General features: G+C 41.7%; 1 protein-coding gene and 1 long non-coding RNA gene across 14 annotated transcripts in view; both read left to right on the top strand.

Moving 5' to 3' along the window:
• Positions 1-24,279, top strand: part of KANSL1L (KAT8 regulatory NSL complex subunit 1 like) — a 66,534-nt gene that overhangs the window by 8,663 nt on the left and 33,592 nt on the right. For 5 of the 13 annotated variants that reach the window (XR_003991488.1, XM_030486792.1, XM_030486789.1 and 2 more), the window contains exons 3-6: positions 14,711-14,852; positions 19,839-19,922; positions 20,246-20,443; positions 22,995-23,116. Coding sequence is in view for 10 of the 13 variants with exons in the window: in XM_030486792.1 (XP_030342652.1) it covers positions 14,711-14,852; positions 19,839-19,922; positions 20,246-20,443; positions 22,995-23,116 (546 nt within the window). In the remaining 3 variants the exon portion in view is untranslated. The remainder of the gene's footprint in view (positions 1-14,710; positions 14,853-19,838; positions 19,923-20,245; positions 20,444-22,994; positions 23,117-24,279) is intronic. The other 8 variants (XR_003991490.1, XR_003991489.1, XM_030486793.1 and 5 more) reach the window with 4 other exon arrangements.
• On the top strand, positions 1,437-12,231 carry LOC115608238. Its single transcript, XR_003991491.1, has 3 exons — positions 1,437-1,741; positions 11,513-11,525; positions 12,219-12,231. It is a non-coding gene; the product is annotated as an uncharacterized LOC115608238 (long non-coding RNA).

Here is a 24,279-nt window from a genome sequence, read left to right as displayed (position 1 = left end):
TTGGTGTCTTTTTCAAGGAGAACCAGAGGGAAATCAGTCTCATGAACTAATACTGTCTTGAACTGGCAGGGATCCTGTCAGTACGAATTATTGTAGCTTTGGAAATCAGTAATGGGTAAGAGAAGTAGATAGTAAAATTGTTCCCTTATGGTGTCACAGCCTCTTTTATCTTTCTGCTTTTTTTTTCCTCCTACCTTGCTACACTATTAAAATTTCATGACCAAAGAGATTGAGTTAGAAAGCAGTGAAAGGGCAGCTGCTTTCCCCTTCTGAAGGGAGATGAAGAGAACAGAGTATGTCTTGAGGTTTGTTAGGATGTGGTAGTCAGGACAGTGACACGTGGAATAGAGCTGCATATAAACACAGCAGCATGCTAGGAGCTACATGGCACTTACATTTCTAGCACTTGAAGTCAGGATTGGTTTTGTCTTTCCTCATCTCTTCTTAGACTCTCTTGTTAGCGAGTGTCAAGAAAGCATTAAGAGCCACACTGGTATTTGAGGAAAATTAAATACTTAAAAGCTTATCTTGGTCTGTTTCTTGAAAAGCATAATGTTCAGGAGAAATCAAGGAAGTTGGAAAAGAGCTGTGCCCTGCTATGTGTTTATAGTTTCAGTGAGGGAAGCTTCATTATGACATGGTTGTATGAAATCACTACCGCATTTCCTTAAATTCTATGTGCCTGGAAACCAGAGAGGAGAAAAAGTGCAATATAAAAACTAGTTTTGATTCTTCTTTCACATATTGTCAGAATGGTAAATAGTGTACTGGAGTGCAACCAAAGCATACTGACTTGCCAGCTAAGTTGGGATCACTTTAAATATTTGAGTTTGCACAAGTAGTATTCTCCTTTTGAAATATTTTAAAGAAAAAACAGCATTTTTGTCTCTTCCCAGCATAGGAGAATCTGCATTCTTCTTCTCACTGATACGTTTGAACTTCTGAGTAATAGCTCTGCCTCTGGGATTCTTACCTTGTGATTACATGAACTGAAAAAGAAAAACTGATGAGAAACTCATGATTCTTGGAGGGTAGTGGATAATGTAAAACTTGGACCAAAGTTCTGTGTCAGGGGAGGTTGTTTTTTTCCTTCTTGCCAGGGACAGTTGTGTTTCAAACTCTGCCTGCCAGTCCTTTGTCTTTATTTCTTCTTGCGGCTTTTGAACTCCTTAAGTTGTCTTTTCCACTTAAGGCTTGCTCAGTTTGTTTTGTTGCACTGAGGAAAAAAAAAAAAACCCCAGAGAATTATTAAGTACAAAGACACCACCTTTGGCTCAGGAAATCCCCAAGCTCCTGTTGCTGGCAGCTGAGGGAGTGTTCTGGAAAAGCCCTGCTCTCCCTCCATGCCTGCCTTCTTGTGAGACTTCATATCTTGGCCACTGCTATGAGGCCAGAGACTGGGTTGATCATCCATAGTCTGACTCATTGCAACCCTTTTGTAGGTTGTGTTTTTCCTCCCTTGTTTATGCTTTTACTGCTGAACAGCAGTCAAGCAGCAGTGCTGGAGTTAGCAGTGTGCATTAGCTAAGACACTGCAATGCAAGAATCACTGGGGTTTGAAGTGTGCTGCAGGGCCAGCAAGCTTAAAGTACTACCTAATTGAGGCAGAAGGTCTATGTGCATAGGCTGAGGCAGTGCTTGAATTAATATTGCAGTTGAGGACAAGCTGTCTCTTACTTGAATTTATCATTATCTTCATCTTGGAATGGTTTTCTTCATTTCTCCAACTTCCTTAAGATTTGTTGTGCTTTTTCTTCTAGTGCCAAAGGTAATTCATGGTGCAGCTGCTGTGATTTGCTGTTTCTGAGTTTTCCCACTTTAAGGCTCTTTGGATTGCCTTTCACCTGGACAAAAGAAACAAACGAAATTAACATCCATTTTTATTTCTACTAAGTGGATTTACATTCTTTTAAATGCCTTTCTCTCCGGGGAATTGACTCTTAGTGCTTTCCAGAAATAATGCGATCATCTGCATGAGAAGACACTTGTTTCCTTGCTTGTGACTTATTTTTCATAGTGAAGACTTTTAATGACCTGGAAAGACTCTTCCTTGGTGAAATTCTTCATAGTATTTATCTGTAGATGTCACAAGATTCTATTAATGCAGTGATGAAAGTGAAAAATATTTTGGGTTTGCCTGTATCCCAGTTTACTGTTTGCATTTAAGTTGAGGGTGTCATCGCACTGGTGGCTGGTCACTGTTAAGCCTGCAGTGCTTTTTATCCCTTTTTTGGGGGGAGGAGGTGTCAATCCAATGCAGGGAGGAACCTGCTGTTACTGTGTTTACCTGAGAACAGTCTGTTTCCTGTCAAGAGGAAGAAGTTGATTCCAGCTCCAATTCTTCATGGTAGCAAAAAACCTGGAGCTATTTTTAGCATTTTGAACCTGTTCATTCTCATTATCCTGAAAAGAGTTCTGCCCAACAAGTGTTGACATAAGCTCTTCTGAGCTGTATCTCAGTGCTTTGTGTCTCAAGTAAGATTGTCTTTATCCATCTATTTCAATACCCTTGTTGTTTAGTTGCAAATAGCTGTTATAAGATATTTCGACTACTGTTCATACCTTGTGCATTACATCGGTGTTGGCCTCAACGCCAGAAAGAAGAAAGATCCTTGGTCTTCTGGTGAAGGCAGTTTTCTAGTTGACAATTCACAGCACTTATTGAACTTCCCTAGTTCCTAGAGCAACTGGAAAGCCTTGTCCCATTTCAAGAGCTTACTCAAAACACGTTTGGTCCTTTGAGTATTTGCTAAAAAGAAATAGGAAAAACCAGCTGGCTCTTTTCAGGAATTCTGTCACTTTGCTGCCAGCATCAGCTTATTCATGTTTTTAACCTGTCAGTTTTCATGGAAGGTTTCTTAGGTAAAGCACCAAGTTTCCATCAGTAATTTGTAGTGTATTCTACCACCGTTCCAGCCTTTGGGTGCAGGGAGTTCCTGAGACACTGCACAAGGGATATGATAGCACTTCTCTCTGATTTCTCAAAGGCAGACGCTAGGTGCTGGTCACTAGCTCCCAGTTAGGCATTAGCAGCCAAAGTGGATGGGCTGAGGAGGGCATTACAAAGCTGACAATAAGTAATTCCTTCAGGAATTCACAACTAAGATAATCACTTCAAATGCAACATAGGCAACATTTTGCCACGAGTTTACTTGGAACTCGTTGATCATCTTTGTAGTTCATGAAGATGGAAGATGATCTGTAGAAATGGTCACAGATTTCCAACAAGGCTAATTGGGGGAGGATGTGAGCTCAAAGTTTTTTCAGCAGCACAGCTCTGCTGTGGGAGCTATATGTATTATATCCTTCCAGGCCAACTCCACATCTTTATCCATGTGCTTTGTATGTGTTCCTGATGTGGTTAGTAGTTCTGCTTGTTTACCATGTGCCACAAAGAAATCTGATGCTGAAGTGGTCGTTTGGGAAGCCTTTAAAGTTGCAAGGTACAGAGTTTTTCTTCTACATAAGCTACATGCATGATCTTCCAGAATCAAAGGTACATCACTGGGCTTCTCCAAAGGCACCGATGCTTACTCCATCAAATAGTAATACATGTACCTAATGGATTAGAGAGAAAAGCTGCTTACTATAGATGTTTGCTGCGAAATAAGTAGCTGTCTACTCATGAAAAGTCCTGTGCCCCAAATCCCCCATCTGAATACAGATTCCTTTGCATGATTTGGTGGGATTTTTTCCTTCTGAAATATTTCCCTGCTTTTTCTCTTGATTTTTTTGAAAGACACGTTTTACTGATTATCCTTTAGCAACCTCAAGCCTGACGAAGAAGCACTGTTATGTTTTTCCATGCCCACAGGGTTTATTGTGCCTGGAAACTTTTATGATGAATGTGCAGAGATAGTAAATCTTTTTCCCTCCCCTCCCCACCCCCCCTTAGATTGCTAGTTGGAAAGAGAGAAGCTGGGAAATCTGCTTTTAGTACACATACTTGGTGGGGAGGGGAGCAGTGATGCAGAGAGACTACAGGAAGGAAGAAAATATTACGACTAATCTCTCCATATCTAATCTGTTTGGTTTAGATTATTTTCCATTTTTCCTAGCATTTTTTCTCAAGGCCAAATGAGCAACACCAATGCAGTCCTGCAGGCCTTGCTACAGAAGACACTGCTTACGGGCTAGAGTTTATTGCATGTCTTTGAGCAACATTATAAGGGGAAGCTGTTAGTTTTTGCAAGGTCAGGTCCTAATTTTCCATTCTGAGCTGTAATTTCATTTCATACCTGATAGGAGAACTGAATTCTGGTTTTGGGAAAGGGAGGAAGAGAGTCTGCCAGGACTAAATACTCGTCTCAGTTTTCCTTAAGCACAAACCCCCACTTGTTTCCACTTGGTTTTTTAAGACCTTTTTAGTTTACAAGTCTGGGAAATGTCTGATTTGCATAGAAGATTAATGTGAGGACTTTTGAATAAGCATAAATTCATAGGTGCTAATAATATGCTGATTCTGAAAGGTTTTGTATATTGCTTTTTCATGAATTCCATTCTCTCAGTTCTTGGCTCCTGTCACTAGGATGTGGGAGGGGAATCGTTACCAGGGAATTAAAGAAAAGATAACTTTATATTACCTTCTGTTTTCATTCCAGGATACATGGATTATTTCAGAATATATTCAACCTCACTTGGTTGGATTTCCATAAGATGGATTTACAACCTCTTTAGGGTCCCACATGCATGTACTATTTTTCTTCAGAGGTCTCATGTACAGCAGTTACAACTTGCTTTTGAGCAAGACTTCCTTCTCACAATACCACAATAATGTTCTTGTGAGTGAGGAGCCTGATTCCTACCCTGTAATTACATTAGTATTTTTGCAGCTGCTGAAAGCTTTTAATGAAAGGCAGAAGGTTTGACAAGTTGTAACCTGCAAGGGAATTTCAGAGCCAGGAATGTCAATGCTTTTCAGTTAGGTGTTGAATGCATGTTAAATAAAAACTTGGTGTTACTCTTCTGAATGACAGTTTCATGCACAGTCAATGCAGAGTAGAATAGAAAATCTTTTAATCAGACACGTGTGTGCGTGATAACCTCTCATGCTTAATTAAATGATAGACAAGAAGAGTTTGGTGCTTGATGTCAACTGCTGCTGAATCAGTATTTTATGGGCAGCCTTTTTCTTTTGTTAAGCTGTGAAATGTGTTTTAATTGGAAGATTTGTTTACAAACAACAAGGAACTGTCTTTATACCATCTTGTAAAGTGAGGGCAGCATGATTTCATTTTACAGATAACATTGATTCCAGGAGAATCTACTTCAAAGGGATATATCCAGTGCCTTTGAAAATCAGCGTATGTGGGCCCCTGATACAGGAAATCATTTAAATGCTTTCCTTTTCTCATGAAATCAAAAGTGTGCATAAAGACTTCCCAAAATAGGAATGCTCTCCTGTAACAGGGTTTCATTCATACTGCTAAATATGGGTTAGGAATGTAACTTTAGATGTCAGATTTAAATATACTGGCCTGTGCTCTTTCTTACTGAAACTGAAATAAGCCATAAATTATTTTCTTTTCATCCAAGCATTTTACCTTGCGGTTTGGGGTGAGAACAAGTTTTCTGTTGGGGAATTTAAATCAACTGAATTTTCAGTTATCAAACTTTTAAGTACTGATTCTAGTATTGAAAAATAAAAATAAACCTGAAGGTCCATGCTTGAATACATGTGCATTCTAAACTCCCCTTCCTCCCAGCCCATGGGGGTAGACTGGGCAGCAGTAAAACTCTGAAACTCCATCCCAAGCTCCTACATAACACCCAAGCCAAGAAGGTTGCAACGGCTCAAACCTGTGTTCATTACACTCTCCACCCCTTATCCCTGCGGACCAGAGTGTAGGGTTTAAGCTCAAAACAAACTCCATCCCTGCCCAGCAAAGCAGACAGCCAAGTACTGTTTGGTTACTCCTCTATTACTTAATCACAGCCTGCTTACAGCAGCTGTGGGGGTCCCAAAGGACTCTCTTTCTGATGTCCCATGTCCCCGGATCAGGTGCCGGGGTCCCTCTGGGGCAGTTCTTGGGCTGCCCTGTGGCTGTGCTGCTGGGGCTCACCCCAAACGGGGGTTTCACACTCAGCACAACCCCTCAGCAGCTTCCTTGGGGTCCCACAGGGACCGTGGGTCCAGGCCTCAGGGCTTGAAGCAGAACCCATCCTGCCTCTGCCCAACTGCCTTCCCACCCTGAGGAGTGCTCTGGGGTCCTTCCAGCTCTCCTGTTAGCCCGTTCCTTATAGCACTCCTCTGCACGTGGTGGGCGCACTGCTCCCATCACTGAACAGCAAGGCATGTTCACTTCAGTGAGGGCAGTGGGACGTGGAGGTCAGTGTGTACTGGTATCTTTGCTGCTACTCCTGCTTCTCATTTCCCACCTGCTTGCTTTGCCGTGGGCTTCCCCACCAGCCACAGCCCTTTCTGAGTCTCCTCTCGGTCCCTGCCCAGCAGTTTTCCTTGTTCTGCAACCAAAAACCTGCTCATAATCTCCAGTGCACCTGGTGTGCAAGTTTTGGGTCAACTGTTAGTTGTCTATCCAAAAAGTCTCAAAAAAGAATATGCTTTGTATCCATTTTTACATCAAAATCTGATACTATATGTAGCTAGAATGAAATTACTTAAAAGCTGGAGTTAGATGTTATATAAATACCATAAAATCATAGAATGGTTTGTGTTGGAAGGAACCTTAAATCTGATCCAGTTCTAACTCCCTGCCGCGGGCAGGGACACCTTCCACTAGAGCAGGTTGCTCCAAGCCCCCATGTCCAACCTGGCCTTGAACACTGCCAGGGATGGGGCAGCCACAGCTTCTCTGGGAAGAGTCTGTGCCAGCACCTCAGCACCCTCACGGGGAACAACTTCTTCCTTATGTCTAATCTAAATCTCCCTCTTTAAGCTTAAAGCCATTCCCTCTTGTCCTGTCACTACATTCCCTTGTAAAAAGTCCCTCTTTGGGTTTCTTGTGGGCCCCCATTAGCTATTGAAAGGCTGTTACAAGGTCTTCCCAGAGAATTCTCTTCTCCAGGCTGACCCAGCCCAGCTCTCTCAGCCTGGCTCCAGAGAAGAGCAGCTGCAGCCCTCGCAGCATCTTTGTGGCCTCCTCTGGGCTCGCTTGAGCAGGTCCATGTCCCTCTTGTGTTGGGGGCCCCAGAGCCATGCCATACCCACCTATTCCTTGTGAGAATATATGTACACATTTTGGGACTAACTTTAGTGGCTGGACAGCATTGATATGCTGTAATAATGTTCTATTTGCACATATCTTTAAAACAATATATTGTAAGCTCGATCTTATTTTATGTTGAGCATGGGATCTAGGCATAGCACTACTCTCTTGATTTCTTTTTCAAGGGCAGTTGTGTAATACTCACAGCGAATTTCTAGGCCTGCGTTCCTGGTGTTTTGTTGTTACTCTATTGATGTTGTGCCATTTCAAAGGCAAGAAAAGCAGCTTGTTTCCAGGCAGCCCTGGTGTTCCTGAAGTTTCTTTCATTGCGTGTTAGCACTACCTGCTTCTCTGCCCTATGTTGGTCTGATCAACAGCATGCTAAGGTTTAGTGGAAGAAGGGGGGGGTGCTGGGGGAGCCAATGAAATCTTAAACATGAGTTTTAAATTCTTTTTAACAAAAGGCATTAGCAGATACGTACTTTGCAGTGTATTTATTCTCTTAAAAGAGGAAATGGTGCTGGTTGGTTGCCTTGTGCAGGTTTTTACTTGGGTGGTTAATATTCTAACTGACCGCACCTCCACCAACCAATTTGGTCTTTTATCATTAACAACTCTAAAGAATGATGTAAACAGAACTGAAGATGAAAAGCACCTGAAACCAACCATTGGGAAAAAATGAGCACATGGGCAAAACTGCTCTCAGAAGCTGAATTTTTAATTTCTTTTGTTGAGCCCTACGTTGAGTTAACAATTCAGTGCAAGTGTAATAGTTCAGATTTGAATAGAAAACCCATAGTAACAGTGTGATTCTTTGCAGGAGCCCTGTAGCAGGCACGTACTGGCAGTGGCATCCCATCAGTTTGGAAGATGGGATTTCTCAGCTGAGGGAGCATATAGGGCTCCAGTGTGAAATTGTTATGGAGTTTCTCCTTTGCTAGGGTATCCAGGCACAGAGACTTCCCCTTCTGGTGTTTTAGTTTTCTTCTCCAGCCTTTTTTCCTGAATATCGGTTTTCCTCTTCTTCCCTGTACCATGATTTTTCTCTTCAAGGGAAAATCAGAGCTGTGGTTGGTAATCTCAGGTGTTACTGCATAAACTCCTCAGGCCTGATGGCTTAGCAGAAACATTCAGCTGGATGTAGTTTTTTGGTTTGGGGAGATAAGACTTGTATTACGTGTTAGTATCAACATATGCCATTGAATGCAATTCTGAAAGTATTAAATGGCAACAGGATGTCAGGGATGGTGGGACCAGGCGTGGGTGCCAGAAATTGTTGTGATAAGCAGTTGCTGATGTCTGTAGACGATAGGGAGAACTGTAACCCATGTGTTCTGAAGCCATGTAGTGTTTCAGAGGAAGATCTCTGCCAGGTAAAAATGGCTGTTAAACACCAGATAGCAACCTCAGAGGCTGCAGAGGAATGACCTGGTTGCAGGTCTTCACAGAGATTGCAGTGTCACTTTGAGTACCAGAGAACTTCCCTTAATTAACTGATTTTGGGGGGAGGAAGAGGACAGAGCTTAGTTCTCTGTGCAGTTAGGATGTGGTGAGAGCTCCTGGATAATCCAAGCGAAGGCTAATGATGGTGAACTGTCAGAGTAAATAGTGTTGTGTGTGTCAATTGGGTATGATACCAGAGGATGATATTTGTTACAGTTTGTTTTAATCTTGTTTGCACTCTGAAATGCCTAGAAGAGATTTGAGTTCATAAAAAGCACTCACTGGGGTTTTTTAATGATGTGGTTATTATGGGTTTAACAGTTAACTGGTCCAGGGGAATTAATACTTCAACAGCAGCTGAGGTTAGTTCATTCTGAAAACAAACATTAAGTAGGTGTGCTGAAAGAATTAGTCCTTGAGAAAGCATTTACGGGTCATTTCGTAGTCAGACATGTTTGTTCAGCCGTTACAAGTGGTGGAAGTTTCTGTTGGGAGTGGGCATTTTTATCTCATGAGTAAAATCTAGATAAGATTATCTAAAATACATGTGCTACATACCTGGATTCACCTAGTTTAAATCTTTTATATGATACCACCTCCTACTTTTCACAGGTAATCTCTTACTTACTGTCAGTGTCTGCAGGGGGAATCAAAATTGACATGTTGAATTACACCAGCATGTTGACAAAAAGCATCAGAAGCCCTGCACTCACCTTAATGGCTTGCAAGAAAATGATTGTACTCAGGCCAGCTGCTTTTTGGGCACTGCCGTGTGTAGTCAAAGGAAAACTGCCTGTGATGCTGGCCTAAAATTAGGCGCAGCTCAGGAAGTTCACAGCTTTGCAGCTTCAGTGTTGGGGGACCCCCCCATTCTAGTGTGCTCTGGAGCATTTGTGATAGTGCCACATGGTGAATATGAAGTGGTTTGTATTTTTGTGCAACTCAGCTTCCCAAGAGAATTGGGAAGGTATGATTTTTTTTTTTCCAGTGTGTTAAGTCTCATGAATTTCATTGTGAGTCATATGATGTCTGGATGGGATTTAAAGATGTGGAGAACTTCCTGGGTTGGTTTTTTTCTTCCTTTTCAGTTTCTGGAATTGAGTCCTTCATCAAAATAATAAGCTTCTGCTGTTGTTTTCAGTGCCTCCCACCAAGGAAGGTGACTGGCCTTGTCCTGAGGGTAACCAGTCTGGAGGTTATGAGCTGCTTTTTGCTCCCAAATACTTCACTGTTGCATGATTGGCAACAGGCCTCTGATAGCCCGGCAGTTCCTAGTGAGAGGAGGAGACAAACCAACAGGGATGGCAGAGGTCAGGATCATGGAGTCACTTTAGGGCTAAATCATCTGCAAACTGGATGCCAGAACAATGTGGATTAAACTGAACAGGACATGGCCTGGAAGAAAGAGCAAAATACACCATGTTAGGAGACTGAGCGGAAATGAAAGTGTGAGGGGATGTCAGGAACAGCTGCTGTTCTTATGTTTAATGCAGGAGTTTGGGATTGGAGAAGTGTTTCCCACCCACACTATGTGGATGCCTTGCTCTCTGGCTTGCTCATGTTTAAGAATGTTGTAACTTGAAAACGCTGCTGTTGTTTGAAACAAACCTTTTGGAAGGAGTCTGTGTTTTGGGTTGGCAAACCTGCGTTTTGGAGTTTAGATGTGGGTCTGTTGTGAGCATGCTTCTTTCTTGTTCAGTAGGAAGCATCCTGTCATTGTCCTTGCAGTCATCTTATGGTAGGGGTGTGCTGCTTGTTCTCACTGGGAGTTAGGAGGCTGGAAGGCCTCAGGATGTAAGAGAATTGTGGAGAACCTTGCCCAAAAGCAAGCATAAAACCCAACAGCATCTGTGTCTAGCACAGCAATTTTATCTTGGTTAGCAGTTCCTCTTTGCACTCAGGTTGCCTGGTTTGGGTTTTTTTTTTGGGGAGACAACAGACTGATCTTTGCTATTGGGAGAACATAGAACTCACCCACAACATATTGGAGGCCCTGGAAATACTTATCATAGTCCTGTTGCATTCTGAGACGTTGGTTTGGCTCCATAAAAGCAAGGTTTGTTCTCAGTTCTCTTTCCTCTTCTGGGAAGGTGAGAGTGCTGAGGGGTTCATGCATATATTCTGTCCACAGATCATAGCTGAAGACTCAGTTCAAGCAATAGTACGGACTGTAATAGCAGTATATTATTTAGTGCTCTTCACTAAATCTAATCCCCAGCTGAATTCTTTCACATACTTTCGGGGGACACACACTACAGCGTGAATGTCTGCTTCCTTCCTAGGTATATTTTTGATCATACTCTGTCTGCATTTGTGGCCGTGCTCCTCATGGCTTGTTTGTTCTTCTGCATTTCTTTCTGTCTTTCTTTCTTTGCTTGCAAGTTGGGCAGGATTGACCTCCTGTGGTTCAACCAGAACAGGAGAAATGCAAGCCAGAATCTCATGTGGAAACAGCTTTTGCCTCTAATGCAATTCCAGCATGTTTTTCTAGGGAACTTTTAATGAGATGTTTCATTCATACAAAGTCAGTGTTGCTCTGTTCTCTTCCAGTTCTAATAGTCCTGGGTGAATGCAGGAGATCATCCGCAGATTTAGAGTCATCGCAAGAGCAATGGCAAAATAACTGTGCTACAGTCCTGAACATGAGAATCTTTGGACATGTAACGTGGTTTATATTGAGTTGCCAGCAGAATGAGTTTGCAATTCCTGTGGAGGATGTATAACATTAAGAATTGCAAGCACAGAAAGTAAAGATGCTTTGCAGAAGGAGCACACAGGAAGCGGGACAGACAGAAACTGGTTTTTTTCTTGTTTCATTCCCAACAGAGAACCAGAGCAGGAGCTTCTACTTTAGCACCTGCTCGGACTTCCTCCTTCAGTAACAGGCCTGGTTATTTTTGTAGCTCTTTGTGGTTGGTTGTTCTACGGGTTTTTTTTTTTCCTTCTCTGGATTTATACAAGGTGCCACCTTGAACCAGCTTTCTGCAATGAGTGGATGTTGTGCTGTGCTCTCTAACATCCCAGCAACAGATTTACATACATCTTTTAAAAATTATTGATTTAGTTTTAATTGCAGTGGTTTTAATTGCAGCAATTTGTCGTTTGTCACTTGAGTGACCATACTACTTTGCATGCAGACTCCTCACTTTAGGAGTGTGAGGATAGCGTAAAGTGGTTTTATCTTCCTCTGAGGAGTTACAGGCTTTACTAGATAGTTTATAGAGAAGTAGACTTAGAGGCAAAGATGGCAAATAAAGAATGCAGGATCAAATAAATATGAGTGACAGAGATAGGAACAGAATTTAGCAGTGCTCTCGCCTCCTATCCCATACATGTGAGCTCATGCTGGCTACCTTGCCCTCAGCTTCATGCCCCTTCCCATGTGGCAGTGCAAAAGTGTGTGTCTGTGCAGGGCATGAAAATTGGGAAGAGGATCTCAACTTAAACTTGCTTTGTTCACCCTGCCTCCAAAGTTAAAATGAAGCTTTAGCAGCTCTCTCCTGCATGTCACCATGGAGCTGCCCAAGTGCTTGTGCACGCACTGGGCATGGGGCAGCCTGGGCTGGCAGGAGGGAGAAGCTGAAGTTGCTGCTTTTGGCATGAGCTTAGAATGTTTGTGCTTGGTTCGGTGGAAACTCTTCCTTACAGAGGAGCCTAAGGACATCATTATTACAGTGTAATTAAATCCTGTTAGTTTAATTATATAGTACACTTTAAAACCTTCTGAAGTACTTGCATAGTGTTTTACAATGAAGCAAAAATACATGTAATATGCTTAACAATGAATGCAATCAATTCAAGATTTAATGCTGTGGTTAAAAAACCCTGCAAACACGTTGATTGTTGATTCCCTTAGTGCCATGCTGATTCCATACAGTATATGTGACATCAGACCAGTTCCAGCCCTTTCCATTCCGCTTCCTGTTTCCTGACTGGGGGGGTGCTTCTTTCTCTCATTCGCTCCCCCCCCCCCCCCACTCCCAAATTGTTCCATCTAGCTTGGGGGGTAATTCTGCCAGGGTGATTTATTTGCTTTCACCTGAGCTTTCTTGTTGCAGTGTCTTGGTTTGTGGGGTGTTGGGTTTTGGTTGCTCATTTATCTGCTGAGAAAGGAGTTAGAAATAGGGACCTCATCACTCCTGTTGGGTTTTTCTCAGTTGTCCTATTTACCTTTTTGTGTTAAAATGATTAACTAAGGGATTTGTTACAGCCTCATTAAGCAGCTCTTTCTTAGGACTAGCTTTTTGCCATCAGAGAGTCCGGTGACAAATCTGAAGTGTTAAAAGCCACCACACTTGTGTGAGCACATCATTTAATTGAGCTCTGCCTTGCCCCCCTCTCCCCCCTTTCGCTGTAAACTGTATTTTATGACTTCCAGAAGCACAAACATACAAAAGCTGTCAATCCCAGAGAAGTGTTTGGTAAAAAGACCTGTTTAAAGCATAAGTAACCAGGGCTATTTACTATGTGCTGTTGGTGATAATGAATATATAACAAGGGGTTGTCAGAAAAATGGGTATCCACCAGATGACTTGATATGCCTTTTTTCCTAGGACAGAATCACTAATAGAATAAATAAAATGTAAATAATTTAACATGGTATCTATTTATAGAGTTCTTTTGAGTTTCTTTTTGATGGTAATCTGCTTTATTTGCTTGCACATAGAATTTGGATTTAAACAGGACATTTTAAACACCTGTCTACTTTTACACGTTCATTTTGTCTATGTAGGAGAGAGTTTCAACTAATTGTAAATTATGTGGGCAGATAATTTATGCTAAAAAGGGGGAAATTATGTATTTTAGAGGTAACCTGCTGAAGACTCTGTCTATTCTTGCTATTTGTGATAACTAAAGTAGACTGAAAGTTCTAAGATTTTGAGTTATATTGTGCTTTATAATCTTTGCCTTGAAAATATTAGGATTCTCAAATTTGATGATTCTCTCCTCAGTAAATGTCCAGCAGCTTCTGCAGGGTGATGTGTTACCTTGCTTTCGTTGTTGAGGTAGTTGACACAATTCTGCATAAAACAGTTGCACTTGTATGATGTTCCTATGCCAGTTCATTGGCATCTGCTTTTTCTTGCATCTTTTTTGATACTTCAGTACTCTTCATTGCCTGGGAACAGGGGATTATGTGTTCTGCCTGTGCAAAACTTACTTACAGTGTCACCTAGAACTTAGATCCAGTAGTTATCCCAGTAACTTGAATAAAAGCACTTCTTTTCTGGTTTGATTTTGGTTTGATAGTTCTTTTAAGTTAGCTGTGGCAAACTACTTGACAGCTTTAGTGGGAAAAAGCCACCAGTCATTTTCTTTAAATAAATAAAGTCAGTTAATGATAGGGTACTAGTCAAAGTTGCATTTTAAAATACTGCTTTGTGTTGTCTCTGTTGCTTAAACTTCCTGGATATTAAGATTCTTTGTTGAGTGGTACCATTATGTGATTCATTTATTTAATGTGTAGGTTGAGTAACGTTTGCTGATGAATTTAGCATAATAAAGTTAAGCTAATCACAATGTCAGGTACCGGGAGGCATATCTTTTGTGTTAGAAAATACACCTCTTTGTAAACAGCAGTGAGTGACCTCTAACTATACTATACTGACACAGCTCTATTTATAAACTAGCTTGAATAAAAGAAATCTAAACTACTTAGTTGTTTTTTGGGGCAGTGACTTTATATTTAGCTGGTCATTGCTGGATTGTGTTTTATTAGATTCCAGTTGTTAGCAAACAATATTCATGGAAGCTTGTGGGAGGAAGTGTGGTGTAAGAATTTGGGTTCTTGCTGGTGAAGTTACTGGTATTCTTTACAAATCTGTTATCTACATTAACTGATAGTTTGTCTAGCTTTGGGTTTTCTAATGCAGAACATTAAACTAGCTTAGTTTGGGCATAGCCAGTGAACATTGATTGTACTGGTTGGGCAAGTTCTGTAGTTACAGAAATAAGCTGATGTGAAACTGGATGGGTATAATCAGATATCTTCTGAAAGCAACTGAGATGCTTGCAACATGAGGCAGAGCAGCTGTCAAAAATGTTCTTGTGCAAATGTGGTTATCTTTATTTTTGGACTAACCAGCATTTTGTCTTCCCAGCAGCTATACTTCTGAATGGAAGTGGCTTGCAGACAGAGCTAGAATTGGCAGCCGTTGGACATGGCTTCAAGCCCAGATTACAGAACTAGAATACAAAATCCAACAACTAACTGACCTTCACAGGCAGATACGTGCCACCAAGGTATTGTCTGTAAGCTCATAAAAGGGCTTTTCAAATGATTTTTGACAGTGTTTCGTGTAATATTTATTTGGTTCCTTGTTGTTATTGTTGTTTGTTTTGCCGTAGAGTTCTTGTATCCGTGCAGGCCATCACATGCAAAGGTTAATGGGAAAGACATCAGGAGTTAAAATGTATTGCATCCTAGAGGCACCAGTACAGGACTGGGAGTTGGGAACTCTCACCTTCCTTACATTATTAACTATCTATGATAGTTAATGACTTTAGTAGTGACTTTCAGGGGCCGAGCACAAGGTATCACATTTATCCCACTAGTTTTTCACTCTGCAGAAGAGGCAAGATTTGGTTTTCAGGTTGTTCATTTTTATGTTGTGGGGTTTCAGGGTGGGTTTTTGTGTTATTTACAGTGCACGTTTATTCTGAGGATTAGCTGGTTAATGTTTGTACAGCACTTTGTACAGGTCAAGGATTAATTATTGCTAAAATTCCAATGTGTGTAACTCATGTACTAGTTTTTGTAAATTGAACTGGCTAGACAGTGGGAAAGGCACATTCCTAAAACATTAATAATCTATGTATCAATTCAGTGGGTTCCCCAGGTCATCCTCATGTGCAAGAAGCCAGAACCTGTGGTAATTCTGGTTGCATGATAGTGAAGGGTTTTAGAGAAGGGCTCTTTGGCTCTCTATTCATGAGCCTCATGTAGGTGATGTGATCTATGCTGGGGTCAGATAAGCAGTGATGCAGAGGAGCCAGAAGATGTTTTAGACTTAATGTGGCTGACCATGAGACTTAGAGGGAGTTTAAAAGGACTCCACAGAGCAGTTCCCTCTGATCACATAAAGAAAAATTATTCCCTCTCCTTTCACCCTCATAGCCCTTCTTTTCATATCTCTCCTGCTCACAACTTATCCCCAGTTTGTTTTGTCTTTGCAAAACCCTTTGTTTGAGGGTCTGTCCTGCCTCTATGGCCACAGAAGTGAAAAGAGATACTGTATTCTGGTGTAGAGTAAGAATGCCTATATTTTAGTGCTGTCCTAAATACCAGGTACATGCACATTGCTGCACCCAGAAGCTATCAGCCTTTAGGGTGGCATAGGTCTCATGAGCTGCAGAAGACTGATAAACAAATAACAGAGAAATGAGAGAAAAAACATTCTATTAGTCATGCATTTTCTTCGCATTAGGTGATACTTTGGCTTGGAGCCTGGTCATTTTCCTGGTGGAGATCTTCAGTGACATTCCTTTTTGCAGACTTCATGCCCCTTTTACCAGCTGTTGTATTCAGTTTTTGGCATTACGTCCCATAGTGAAGGTAGATGCATATTTTCTTCAGCTGTGATTTTTTTGTGTACACGTTTGTAGTACACCAGAGCAGCAGCTACTACGGAAGGACACGTGGGCTGATAGAAGAGCTCTTTGTTTTCATTTAGTGGCTGCAAAGTAGTGACACAATCTCATTAGAATTTGTATGCTGTGTTTAATGCTTTCAGAGTGGTTTTCATGTGTTTTGAGTGGAAAAAAATGTGATTCATAGCCAGTGAACAATGACTTCAAGCAAAACACCACTCCTCCACCACCATAACGCAATAGGAAGTGAGGTGGTTAACTTGTGGGCAGCTTTCTGGCCTACTGCATTGTGTCTTCTCCATCTCCATGCACACAGAAGTAGCAGGTCTGGATCTTTGAGAGTCCTTCCATTTAAAAAAAATGTATATAGAATCAACCAGGTTGGAAAAGACCTTTAAGATCATCAAGTCCAAGCAGTCCAACCGTTCCCCAGCACTGCCAAGGCCACCACTAACCCATGGCACTGAGGCCTCGGCTACACGGTGTGTGAGCAGTTGCAGGGACGGTGACTCCAGCACTGCCCTGGGCAGCCTGTTCCAATGCCTGAGCACCCTCTCTGTGAAGAAGCTGTTCCTAATCTCCAACCCAAACCTCCCCTGGGGCAGCTTGAGGCTGTTTGCTCTTGTCCCATCCCTTGTTCCTTGGGAGCAGAGACCAGCCCCCTTCTGGCTCCATCCTCCTGTCAGGCAGTTGCAGAGAGCGATAAGGTCTCCCCTGAGCCTTCTCTTCTCCAGACTAAACCCCCCCAGGTCCCTCAACCGTTCCTCATCACACTTGTGCTCCAGGCCCTGCACCACCTCCGGTGCCCTTCTCTGGCCCCACTCCAGCACCTCAATGTCTCTCTTATAGTGAGGGGCCCAGAACTGAACCCAGGATTCGAGGTGCAGCCTCACCAGTGCCAACTACAGGGGGACAATCACTGCCCTGGCCCTACTGCCACACTGGTGCTGAGCCAGGCCAGGATGCTGGTGACTTCTTGGCTGCCTGGGCACAAGCTGCTCATGTTCAGCTCTGTCGGTCAGCACCCCCAGGTCCTTTTTCATTACCAGTTTCCAGCCACTCTTCCCCAAGCCTGGAGCGTTGCAGGAGGCTGTTGTGGCCCAAGTGCAGGACCCGGTGCTTTGCCTGGTTGAACCTCATCCCACTGACTATAGCCCATGGATCCAGCCTGTAGCAAAATGCAGCAAAATGTAGCAGAGCAAAATGAAACAATTCCATTTAGGGGGGAAGGCGGAGAGGGGGAGGAAAGAAGGGGAAGTTCATTGCTGAAACCTACTCTAGTTGGAACCCATTTAACTTAGAATTCCTATATAGTCAGTATTATTAGTTTTCTAATTTACTCTTCTGATCCTATTCCATCTCTTTCTTTTCATACAGTCTCTCAGTTTTCTCCTTCTTTTTCTGCTTTCCTCTTTCCATGTTTGGTCAACAAGACTCTGCAGCTTAAAAAGAATTCCATTGGAAGTGTGTGTGTGTGGTCCCCCTCTTTCACCACTTTTCCTGTGTGTCTTCCTATTTCTCTGACTTCAGAATTTGTGGTTTAGACGTTTGAGGGGGGGGTGTCCTTTCTCTGTGGTCATGATTTATGATTCTTTTGCTAAAAAGATCTAAAGATTCTGATTCCTAAAAGAGTCTAAAGCTGTCGAGCTAGCTTCTCCTCCTGTTGTGGCACTTGAAAAGTAGATCCATACTTGAATTTCCTTGAACATGCTGCCTGCTTTGTATCTGCTGTTGGTCTACAGATCGTAGTATGATACTGTCTGGATTTGTTCCCATCTGCTGTAAATGGAAAAGCACAGATGATGGGCTACTACCCGATAAGGAATGTGGAAAATCTAGTGTTGACTTGATGAAAAATCAGAATCTCTGTGCCCTTTTGGGAACTAAAGCAAGTTTTTGAGCAGCTGTGTTTGTTTTCAGAGAACATCTTTGTTCTCAGCTTTATCTTTGTAACTCTAACAGGGGAATAAGTTAGACAATGAGAACAGGACTATTTCACATTTTCTCCTAGTCTCCCCTTTGAAGACTGGGTTGGGGCAACCCCCAGTGTCAGTACAGGCTGGGGGATGAAGGGATTGAGAGCAGCCCTGAGGAGAAGGACTTGGGCATACTAGTGGATGAAAGATTGGATATGAGCCAGCAATGTGTGCTTGCAGCCCAGAAGGCCAGTTGTATCTTGGGCTGCATCCAAAGGAGCGTGGCCAGCAGATCAAGGGAGGTGATTCTGCCCCTCTGCTCTGCTCTGGTGAGATCCCACCTGCAGTCCTGCATCCAGCTCTGGAGTCCTCAGCACAGGAAAGATACAGACCTGTTGGAGAGGGTCTAGAGAAGGGCCACAAAAATAATGGAAGGGCTGGAGCACCTCTGCTGTGAGGAGAGGCTGAGGGAGCTGGGCTTGTTCAGCCTGGAGAAGAGAAGACTCCAGGGAGACCTTATTGCAGCCTTTCAGTACTTAAAAAGGGCCTATATAGATGAGGATAGATTTTTTAGCAGGGCCTGTTGCAACAGGATGAGGGGCGATGGTTTTAAACTAAAAGAGGGGAGATTCAGGCTGGATGTGAGGAAGAAATTTGTTACGACAAGGGTGATAAAACACTGACGCAGGTTGCCCAGAAAGGTGGTGGATGCCCCATCCCTGGAGACATTCCAGGTGAGTGGTTCTGGGCAACCTGGTCTAGTTGAAGATGTCCCTGCTTATTGCAGGAGGGGTTGGACTAGATGAGCTTTGAAAGTCGCTTCCCACCCAAACTATTCTATGATTCTAAGTCTCTTTGAGACTTGCTTTCATTGCAAGTTGCTGCTGAGGCAAGAATGGAGGTGTGAGTAAAACTACAGGATCCTTAATTTTACACAGCCACAACGTAGGTGAGCTTGTTTAAAGAAACAACATAGGGGTTCCTCGTGTTCACATGATGACAGTCTTCCTTGGTTTTAGTGGAATATTCTCACTAGAAAGAAAAATTTGAGGCAGTGTAACTGAATGTTCCCATTCTTTCAATATCTGCTCGATATTTAAGTAAATCAGTACTTAAAAGCAAGTAAGTTCTTTCTCTTTCTCTTTGGAAAAAGCCTGCAGAGGTTTAATAGCCTTTTCCGAGTATTAAATCTATTTGCTCAAGATAATGACAAATTAAGGGACTATTTGAGGAACTAGTTTTGACTGTTACAAAGGGCTTTTTTCTTATTCTTTGTTTAACGTTTTAAGTTGTTAAAACAAACCAAGTAAGATGTTACCTAGGAGTGTATTTGACACTTCTATTTTTCTCATCTATCATGTGGAAAACACAATGGGGGTATTCTTTTCCTAGTTCCATTTATGAAACTCTGTTATTTTCCTACCATATAAAGTTATATTTTTCTTACTAGGTAGCATTCTAGACAATAGACCATGTCTGCTACCACATTTGTGCAGATTGTCTTGAAAGGCAATGAGACTGCTAGGATGTTTAGGATAGTTACCTCTGTCATTATGAAACTCTAGAAATGCTCACCTGAAAAAAATCAATCATGAAATTAAAGAAAAGGCTTCTGGTTTGAATTACGTACATCTCTGCTACATAAAAACCCCTCAACCTTGATGTTTTGCTCAGAACATGGATAGAAAGAAGTAAAATAGAGCACTTTAAAATGCCTCTGCAAAATGTATTGACTGCAAAGACTATAACCAACTTCAAATCCAAGGGTGGCTGTTCCGTACAGAAAAACCTCTTCTTAAATCAGCAGGCAAATGATCATATTGTTGCTCTAATAAGTATGAATTTCTGATTTGAATTTTGGCACAGTTGTTGAAGCAGTGGTATAACACTTGGAGTGATTGCTGGCCTAAGGAGTAGTATAAATGGTGCAGCTTTTCATTAATGGAAACACCTAATGTTCCTATATTTTAGCTATGAAGTGTATTAAAAGTCTTTGGTTTAGTAGTTTAAGTGCTCCAAAGAGTTGTTGGGAGGATTTAAGGTGGATGTGCCTGGTTCGGTTGCCCCTTAAAAATGATTTAGGAGGGTTAATCCGTTGTCAACCAACTGTGTTCAATTGCTGTTGTCTAGGGGATGGTGATCTTAGAAGAATTCCCATTTCCAAAAGACATTTTGAAGAAGCAAATACAATTGACAGACCAAGAAGCTTTATTAAACGCCACAGGGAATTCGCAAGCTGCCATTGAGAGACAGGATTCTTTGCCGGAGCATGACTTTGAAATGTCACCCAGCAGTCCTACCCTGCTCTTACGAAACATAGAGAAACAGGTAAAGTAACATGAGAACTGAACAGTCAATGAAGCCAAATGATTTACTCCAGAAATAGGGCAGGTTCCATGGTGATGACTTCCAAAAAGGAAGATATTTCACAGTCCCGAAGTGGGTGCTGATGCGTTGAAGGGCTTAAATAACTACATTGTACACCAGGTTTACAAATTAACCTTTTACTTCTGATGTGTCTGTCTTACCGCTTTGTTTCCATCAAAGCGGCCACATAACTACTTCTAATAGCTATCCACAAACCTGCCTCTCCTGTATAGAGTCAGTGTAGAGTTGCCACAGATTGTTTCAGGAAGTACTTTGGTGAGATGGAAGAGTACAGCTGAAGATGGAGGTATGTTGCACTTAAAACAAACAAAAAGCCCCAACACAATGTAATTGTTGGTCTGCCTTTTCAAGCTCCAGTTCAGAGCTGAGGAATTCCAGGTACTTAACAGGCATAGCTGTGGGTGGAGTTGTGGGTCACCGTGTTCAAAACAAGTCATTTCCAAGGTTAATTCCAGGAAATAGGATCTAGACTCCAGCAGGGTTTTCTTTTGCTAGAAAGTGCATAAAGAATGTGATAGGATCACATTGCTGAAGGAGATAGAGGAAATTTGGTTTCAGCATGAATGTATGCAGATAGTGTAAAGCAAATCTGGCAAAGCCAGTGTGGTGCATTAGTGTGTTGCTCTGCTGCTGTACATGAATTTTTGATCAGAGACATGTTTTTTAAATGGGGTAAAAGTAGCTTTAGGTACTAATGCTCGTTCCTGAATCTCTGTGCCAGTTTTTCTTATTTGATAGTCACACTTTCCTGTTCTTAAAATGCTTCCCCTCTTTGATAGATCTTACCCATGACAGACAGGAGTGAGGAAGCAATGATAATGGGACATTTATACGCACAATGCTGGCAATTGCACAAGGTGGACCAGGGAGCATTTTTAGAATGTGATGAATGTCCCCTCTTTAAGTGATTACTTGGAGAATTAAATGCACTTTTCAGTAAGACATTTGGCAAATAAAGTAGTGCTGGTGTGTTTCCTGGTCCCCAAGTAGCTACAGAGGTCCAAGAACTCTGATGATCTGAAAATTACTTGGAAGTAAAGATGTTCTTCATTTGATCCATCTCACAGATTACATCAGATTTCTTCCCTTTACACCACAAAAAGCTTTGGGGTATGATTTGCTTTTTGACTCCCAGTTTTGTAAATCAACCTGAACTCGAAGGTCTGAGTTTCTTCTTGCTCAGTGTCAAGAGTAGCAATGCTGCAGGCTGAAGAACATCCATAGATATTCCCACGGAATTCTTCAGTCCTATGTTAAAGTAGTTCCTTGTTAAAGATAAGTAATTTTACTTGTGAGCAAAAACTAAATCATAAAGAACACAAAGTGACCGAGCCTGGCAATTTTTATTCATACTGTTTTTCAAGTCCTTTTCACATCTATGCAGTGTTTTAAAAACATGATTTTTTTACCTGACTACATCACTTAAACATGAACAGAACAGACAGGAGTTGTAATAAAATGGAAAATCAATTTTTTTCTGCCTCTTTGGTAGGCCTTCAAAATGTAAAGAAATCTTACTGGGTAACCTTTAGCTATTCTTGTTTTAAACAATCTTTGTTCTGAATGAAAATCCTATCAAATAATTAAAAGTTTTATAAATCAAGTATGCCATTTCAGATACATTTAATTTCTGTTTCGTGTGCAGAACACAGTTTCCTCTAAGAAAGCTACCTTTATTGTCAGAATAGCCTATAAGGTTTGACATTTAAAACAAAAAAAATCATTGTGAAATGTTAATCTGGAGGCAGTCCACAATTCATGGCTTTATAAGGAGTAACTCTTAGTCTTAAGAAATGAGCTGCATTAGTTTTAGGGCAGTTCTGAAAGGCTGGCTTTCGGTGGGGTGAGGTCTTCTTGCTGTCCTTGAGGATACCAGAAGATTTTAGCCATTCTGGCTGTAGTTACAGTAGTCCTTCTGTAGTTACACTTCCTCTTATAAAAACACCTTTGTCAAGCTACAGTGAGGATTGAAGAGGATTCTTTTAACAAGAGTTTTACTTTGAGTGAACAAGATACACAATGAGTAGACAGCAGACTCTTTTTTCCCCTTGTTGAAATGCTTGTTCAGTGGCCAGTTAGCAGCTCTGGCCTGCAACTGTTGTAAATACCTGCTGTAAGGTTTTCTGGTTCCTTTTGCCTTTTCACAAATGTTTGGTTAAGTGCTAAGATCAGTAATGTCTTTTGTGTACTTCATATTCAGATGTATCAACAATGTCCTTGGTTGTTGTTCAGGGCTGTGTTGGTTTTCTGTTGTTGTCAGGGTGTTTTTTTTGGGGGGGGGGGGGACAATGTATAGTTGAACATAATAATTGTGAAAGAAAAAACCATGCCACGCTTGATTATTCACAAGAAACTAAATATCATCATTCCATGATGTACGTGACTGGAATCCTAAGTAGGAAAACAACAAAAAAAAACCCCAGGACCTTTGAGCTGTTGAGTCTGGATGAAAGTGTGACTACCTTTTATTCGTTGTTTTACTTTTTTCCAGAGTGCACAACTGAGTGAAATCATCAGCAGCCTGATTGCTCCACTCAATCTGTCTCCAGCTTCTTCATCTCTTTCATCCAAGGCCTGTAGGCACAGGCAGCTGGTCAATGGCATCTCCTTCAGGTAGGTGACAGGATGGTGGTACCTCTTTCTTTTCGTTTCTTTTTTGAGAACAACTTTGTTAAAGTTATATAGCTGGAACTGATCATTATTCCAGTAGTAAGTCAGGAAAAGAACACTCCTTTCTGCAAGGTTCAAGAGAAGTCAAGTCCTGCTGGTAAGGTTGAAAAGTAGTAGGGTTTTGTTTTGTTCCTAATGACAGCATAAAAGCATGTGCAGTACTGGGAAGATGAATATATCTGTGAAGTAGCGAAAGATACAGTAAGTAACACACTGCTTCTGATGATTTCAGGCTTAATGGATTCTGTCATCACAAGTGCAACTTTATTTCTGGAAAAGCAATGAACTTAGACTTTACTAGATTAGTAGAATATATCAGCAATGTCACCTGTGCCGCAGCACAGGTCAGTGTCAGGTTTTTGTGGCAGCTACGTGAATTTTAAGCACATCAGTCTTCAGTACAAGACCAAATTTATATTTGCCAGCTACTTTTTCAGGAATGTGGAGATAGCATTTTTTCCAGTTGTAGTCTTTCATTCTTGATGGATATACCTTCCAGGATGAGTGTAGCAGCTTGAAATTAATATTGCAGACAAGTGTTTCTCAGTACTACTCCATACTTCTTAGTAATTCCATTTTTTATTCAAAGATAATAAGAGTACGGGCTGTAATCAGTACTAGTCTCAAAATAGTATTAAGGTAACTGACTACAGTTCTGTCTTACAAAAGACCTAGGTGTGCTGGATATTTCTCCTGAGATAGAATCATAGAATCATAGAATTGTAAGGGTTGGAAAGGACCTTAAGATCATCTAGTTCCAACCCCCCTGCCATGGGCAGGGACACCTTGCCCTAAACCACGTGGTCCAAGGCTCTGTCCAACCTGGCCTTGAACACCGCAAGGGATGGAGCATCCACAACCTCCCTGGGCAACCCATTCCAGTGCTTCACCACCCTCACTGTAAAGAACTTCTTCCTTATATCTAATCTAAACTTCCCCTGTTTAAGTTTGAAGCCATTACCCCTTGTCCTACCACTACAGTCCCTAAGGAAGAGTCCCTTCCCAGCATCCTTGTAGACCCCCTTCAGATACTGGAAGGCTGCTATGAGGTCTCCACGCAGCCTTCTCTTCTCCAGGCTGAACAGCCCCAACTTTCTCAGCCTGTC

The sequence above is a fragment of the Strigops habroptila genome, chromosome 5 (genome assembly GCF_004027225.2).
Source record: "Strigops habroptila isolate Jane chromosome 5, bStrHab1.2.pri, whole genome shotgun sequence".
NCBI lineage: Eukaryota > Metazoa > Chordata > Aves > Psittaciformes > Psittacidae > Strigops > Strigops habroptila.
This window is presented reverse-complemented; position numbering and strand designations above follow the sequence as displayed.